General features: G+C 60.0%; 2 protein-coding genes across 2 annotated transcripts in view; one reads left to right on the forward strand and one right to left on the reverse strand.

Moving 5' to 3' along the window:
- Positions 1 to 413: 413 nt before the first annotated feature.
- Positions 414 to 1,967, forward strand: CLDN4 (claudin 4). The gene has a single exon (XM_012729292.1). It carries the CDS (start codon positions 479 to 481, stop codon positions 1,106 to 1,108), a length of 630 nt encoding a protein of 209 aa, XP_012584746.1. The 5' UTR covers positions 414 to 478; the 3' UTR covers positions 1,109 to 1,967.
- A 782-nt stretch (positions 1,968 to 2,749) lies between these two features.
- Positions 2,750 to 5,816, reverse strand: part of WBSCR27 (Williams Beuren syndrome chromosome region 27) — a 4,353-nt gene continuing 1,286 nt past the window's right edge. The window contains exons 3-6 of the mRNA XM_004688030.2: positions 5,542 to 5,670; positions 5,235 to 5,370; positions 4,813 to 4,905; positions 2,750 to 3,147 (exon numbers count right to left, since the gene is read on the reverse strand). Coding sequence (XP_004688087.1) covers positions 2,864 to 3,147; positions 4,813 to 4,905; positions 5,235 to 5,370; positions 5,542 to 5,670 — 642 coding nt within the window. The 3' untranslated portion in view covers positions 2,750 to 2,863. The remainder of the gene's footprint in view (positions 3,148 to 4,812; positions 4,906 to 5,234; positions 5,371 to 5,541; positions 5,671 to 5,816) is intronic.

Consider the following 5,816-nt stretch of genomic DNA (forward strand, 5'->3'; position numbering starts at 1 on the left):
CAAGGGAGAGGGCAGTTTCCTCTGAGACTGATTATCCCCGGGAGAGTGACTCAGGGACCCAGGGCTGGGGCCTGAAAGTGCCTTTGTGGCCAGGCTCTGGAATCCAGAGGAACTGGTCAGGGGGCGGCCCCAGGGACTGAAACCCCTCCCTCTGCTCCCGCCTACCTGGAGAGCCTTATAACCCTTCCCGCCTTTAGCAGAGTGCCAGGGAGCTGCAGCTTTTTGCAGGGAACTGGTCTGGCTACACTGGCTGGCTGATTCTCTCGCTGACTCTCATCTCCAGAGACACCTGTGGCTTCTGACTCGACTTGACTCAGGTGAGGACACTTGGCTGCTCTGACTGACTTTGCCACTGAACTCACAGCGAGAGGCCCCCCTGTGGACGCTGAGTGTCCATCCTCTGCGCTTGGAAGCCTCCAGCCCACAAGGCCAGGTCTCCACAGGCTTTTGGGTCCCAGACCGTGGTAGACGCTGAGCAATGGCCTCCATGGGGCTGCAGGTAATGGGCATTGCCCTGGCTGTGCTGGGCTGGCTGGGTGCCATCCTGAGCTGCGCGCTGCCCATGTGGCGCGTGACGGCCTTCATCGGCAGCAACATCGTCACATCACAGACCATCTGGGAGGGCCTGTGGATGAACTGCGTGGTGCAGAGCACTGGCCAGATGCAGTGCAAGGTCTACGACTCGCTGCTGGCGCTGCCCCAGGACCTGCAGGCCGCCCGCGCGCTCATCGTGATCTGCATCATCGTGGCTGTGCTGGGCGTGCTGCTGTCCGTGGTGGGTGGCAAGTGTACCAACTGCGTGGAGGACGAGGGCGCCAAGGCCAAGATCATGATTGTGGCGGGCGTGGTGTTCCTGCTGGCCGGCCTGCTGGTCATGGTGCCTGTGTCCTGGACGGCCCACAACATCATCCAAGATTTCTACAACCCCCTGGTGGCCTCAGGCCAGAAGCGGGAGATGGGCGCCGGGCTCTACATTGGCTGGGCAGCCTCTGGCCTGCTGCTTCTCGGGGGAGCCCTGCTCTGCTGCAACTGCCCACCTCGCACCGACAAGCCCTACTCGGCCAAGTACATCCCCGCCCGCTCCGCACAGGGCAGCAACTACGTGTAAGGTGCCACCACTCCGCTCTGACGCTTTGGCTTCGTTTCTCCATAGACTGAGCTCCGTGCCGCCTATGACCCTGGGATGGCGCGGCCACAGGCTGCGGGCTGAAGGGGCTGGGCAAACAGGGACTAAGCCAGGCCAGCGGCCCTCAGCCCCTCTTGGACACCTGACCACAGCCCACCTCGACAACAATGGACAGAAAGACTCCTGGGCCTCGCTCCCGAGTGGCCACCACCAGGGGAGGGGGCTGGGGCAGCAGGGTGTGGCCACAGAGCTGGGAGCTGGCGCCTGCTGGCCAGGACAGCTCAGCCTTGACTTTGTTTGGGTTTGAGTATGCCCTGCCCATGCCTGTGTTGACCATTGTCCCCTTCTCTGATCTTCTCCACTCCCTCTACCCACATCTTTGGGTGGGTCAGGGAGCACTGGGCTGTTCCTTGCCCATGGAAACCTGTGGCCATGAGATTGGCTGGGCCTTGCTCATAGAGGAGCACAAAGTGGACAGACAGGTTTAGAGGGGAGGGGTGAGGGCACCACAAACTGGTTTGGGGAGTCGTGGGGGAGGGGGCTCTTGAGGCAGCCCACTTGGCCTCCACCCCTCCTCCCTTCTGTCCCCGCCACAGCCAGGCAGCCCCCCAGGTCCACCTCAGCAGAAGGACCCTGCCTCCTGAGACTGGCTACCTCTGGATTGCCGCCCCTGTCAAGGTCACTGGCTAGCCTGGAGAGGGCAGGGGAGCGGTCTTTTGCTGGCCCTCATCCCCGGACACCCTGGGGCTTTTCCCTGCCTCCCATGCAGTTTCTGTTTTGTAATTTAAGATCTGTTTGTCACTGTAGTTACTGTTGTTTTCTATAATAAATGGGACCTGTGCACAGGAACATGCTGTACTGTCTCTGATTCCAGCTGTGGAGGTGGGCAGGGGCAGGAGCCCTTACAAGCCTGGCTTTGGGGGACTGTCAAGAATTGGATCTGTCCTCACCTTTGGAACCACCTCGTTCAAGCCCTCACATGCTCGAGGGAATACCTGTTCACAGGAAAGGTCCTGGGTGCCCACGACCCTGGTGAGCTGCTGGGGACCCCAGGAAGGAAGAGAGATGGGGACACCCGGCCCTGGGCAGTGGGCCACCTGTCCTGTCCCTCTGTACCAGCTTTGTCTTGCAGCCAGGCTGGTCTGGTCACCTCCAAGCCCTACCTCCCGCCTGACTTTTGCTTAGATTGTCCGTGCCCTCTCCCTACTTTCTCCACCCCTTGGAATCCTGCTTATCCTGAAGGTCCAGGTCTGGGCTTCCTCCTCCAGGAAGCCTTCCCCGGCCCAGCACAGCACCGCCCGGCCGGCACCCCGGCCCAGCCCGTTGGGAGGACTATCATCAGCCCTGTTCATGTCTAGTCCCACAGTGCCGTCAGTCATCCAAACCCTTTCACCTGCCCACCTGGGGGCTGCCTCCAGGCCCTTTATAGAGGAGGAAACTGAATCCTGCATGCGTGAAGGTAGCCAGAGCCCAGCCAGGAGCCCGTGAACTAGAGAGCATGCGTGGCCTGAGAGGGCTCATACAGTCACATCTGTGGCCCAAATGCTGTGCCTGGCTCAGCTGACTTCTGTCCTCAGAGACAGCTGGGGCAAAAGAATCACAGAACCACGGTCCTGCTGCTTTTCTGGGCCAACTTTAATGGGCAGACTCTCCTGAGAGGCAGGCTGGCATGGTGACCCATTTTGGAGATGAAGCGGAGGGGCTCCAAGGAGGGGCCTGGCCAGGCCACATGGAGGGTCAGTGACCTGCAGGGGACTGGGGAAGGGGCCTCGCTCCCTCAACCCCGACTTCTGCTTGCTGTTTTCTGTATAGGTAGACGATGCCAGAGATGAAGCCCTCACTGTCAGAAGAGCCAGGCACCACCTCGAGCTCAGAGGTGGCCAGTTCCCATCTGTCCACAGGCCAGACCAGCAGGCGTTCCCAAGCCCCCGCCTGCTCCAACTCATCCAGGGTGTTCTCCAGCGCCTCCTTGTAGCGAAGGTTGGATGGGTTGGTCCTGGTGGTCAGACACACCAGCCCGCCTGGGGAGGGGAGGGATGGGAAGGGGTAAGGGAGGGGCAAGGGGAAGCAGCTCAAGGGCACACTGTTGGATTTCAGCTTTGTCCCCAGGCCAGTCTTTCCCATCTCCAGCCTTTGGCGCTCACTCTCCCACCAGCCCCCTCCCGTTCCCTTCTTCAGTTAGACTGAAGCCTTCCCCACCCTTCAAGGCTCAAGGGACCTGGGGCTGGGAATTCCTGGCTAATCCTGGACAGAGGGGTTTTGCTTCTCACTGCTCACCCAGCCCCTCTGCTGGAAGGCAAGGCTGTGTCTAGATGCACAGGAAGTACATGAGCTTTAAACCTTGGGCCAGTCTCTTTACCTCTCTGGGCCTCAGTTTCCCAGCTTGCACAAAGGGGATGGCTCCCTGTCTCACAGGCACACCAGCACAGCCAGCAAGCATTGGCTGAAAGCACAGGTGACCAAGTCCCTCTAGGTCTTCCTGAGCCGTGTGGGCTCAGGAACACTAGGAGATCAGTGTCTGGAAGGCTCCCTGGAGGAAGGGGTAAGCAGCAGGGCACCACTGGAGGAGGGGGCTGCATGAAAAGGGAGGGCTCACTGAAGGAAGGGCTCTGAAGCCATTGCACCTGTGGCATGCAGGCAGGCAGACAGGGCTCTGCCAGCACAGGCAGGGCTAGGAGGCAGACTCCTTACCGGTTCAGGCTATGGGAGTTTCCTGTCCCTAGGTCAACCTTTACCTCGCCTCTGTCCCCACCAATCTTCCTAGATCTGTCAGCTGCCATAGTTCCCTGAGGCTGAAGCCTGCCCAGACCTGCCCAGGCTTAGCCACAGCCCCTGGAGGGCCGCTGGGGGAAGGAGCAGGGCAGGAAGAAGCTGTGACCTTGCTGTGGCAGAGCCCTCGTGGCTCCGCAGCTCAGCTGGTGCCTCCTGACACCCCTCACCCCCGCCCCTCCCTGCGTCCTACCTCTAACTTTTTTTGAACTGCCTTATACCAGGCCTCAGAAATGTCTTTGAATTCTTGGCGCAATGAGCAATCACAACTCTTATGTGTCCACCTCTGGCCTAATTGTTCCCCCACAGTTTGGTGACAGAGGACCAAAGGGTAGGGCTGTGTCTTCTCCCCAGAAGCAGGGCAAGGCAGAGTAGGGCACAGCACCAGAACCAGTCACCTGCACATCAGCCTCACATGCGGTATTTACAAAGTGCTCACGTCTAACCCTTCACCCGAGCAGCCCCACTTCACGGATAAGGAGACAGACCCGGACGGAGACTCATCTAATGGGGGCCCATGTGTTAGTGAGCTGGACGCTGACATAACTGAGCTGAGCGTTTCCTATGCAAAGGCCATAGAGACATTATTTTGCTCAGTTCTTACCCTAACCCCACAGGGCAGGACTCTGCTGCTCTGCTGACAGGAGAGGAGGCAGAGGCTGGAGACAAGGGCGTAACTTAACTGTTCCTGGCTGCCAGAGGACAAGAGGAAAGCTGGCCACGGGCTGCTCTGCCTATTTGCCTGGCTCTGTGGATAGTGGCAGCTGAGGCCAAGCCCTGGACTAGCAGGTGATGGCTCAATGCCAGGGGAGGCTGTGGCCCCGGGCAGGACCCTGTCCCTTGCCTGGCCTATGAGGCTGGTATCTGTGGGTCTGGAGAGGGGAAGGTTTGTATGTGGTTGGACAGTTGCTTCTCACCTGGCTTGGTAACTCGCAGGAGCTCAGGTATGGCACTGCAGGGCACCTGGCCGTCGCTGAGAGCACCCACCATCAGCACTGCGTCAAAGGTCCCTGTGTGAGGCATGGGCATGTGGGTGGTGGTTTGTTTTTGGTGTGACCTCAGACTACCCTGGTGGCAAGGGACAGGCTGGTCACTAGTGTCTGCAGGCTCCAGATCCTGTGGCCCAGTACCAGGCTGAGGTCAGATCGTGGGGTGCAGGGATTAGTAAGAGGGGCTCACAAAAGGTCAGAGAGGTTCTCTGTGAGGTCTTGGGGGCAAAGAAAGGGAGTGGGAGCTTGAGGAGGGTTCAGCAGGGGAGATGGCGGCAAGGGAAGGAGATCTATGAAGGTGGGCTTGGTCAGGGGGTGGGCATTGGAGTCTCAGGTGAGAGGGGGAGTACCTTCAGGGCTGGGCAGCGGCTCCTGGCCCAGGGTGCAGAGGCTGAGATGCTGGTAGAGGCCGCGGGCCCGGGCCTGTTCCAGCATCCCTGGGCTCCCATCCACCCCATGCAGCTGGAAGAAGCCCCGAGCCTGCAGCTGAGGTGATGGGGGAGAGTGCTCAGTCACAGTTCATGCCTGCCACTTTCCAGCTGGATCTCTGAGCCTCGGGCAGGGCAGTGAGCTCTGCACTGGATGTGGCTCAGTTTGGGACCAATGAATCTGAGGTGTGGGTGAGAAGAGAGGGCAGGACATGTGGGGAGGCCTCACCTCAGCAGCCACCAGGCCAGTGCCACAGGCCACGTCCAGGATCAGGGCGGTGTGGGGAAGGCTAGGAAGGGCTTGGGTGAGGCAGTCCACAGCTAGGCGGGGGGCACAGTACTGCAGTGTGGCCACATCCTGGGGACAGAGGGCTGAGCCAACCACCACTCCATGCACTAGTGTTTCTGGGATTTCTCCATGGGGTGATTGAGGAGTCAGCCAGGTGTGTGTGTGTGTGTGAGAGAGAGATTGAGGAGTCAGCCAGGTGTGTGTGTGTGTGAGAG

This window comes from Condylura cristata, unplaced genomic scaffold (assembly GCF_000260355.1).
Source record: "Condylura cristata isolate star-nosed mole 26May11 unplaced genomic scaffold, ConCri1.0 scaffold00024, whole genome shotgun sequence".
Taxonomy (NCBI): domain Eukaryota; kingdom Metazoa; phylum Chordata; class Mammalia; order Eulipotyphla; family Talpidae; genus Condylura; species Condylura cristata.

Excerpts from the sequence above, each read along its gene's own strand:
- CLDN4 (XM_012729292.1), top strand. The coding sequence starts at position 479 with ATGGCCTCCATGGGGCTGCAGGTAATGGGCATTGCCCTGGCTGTGCTG.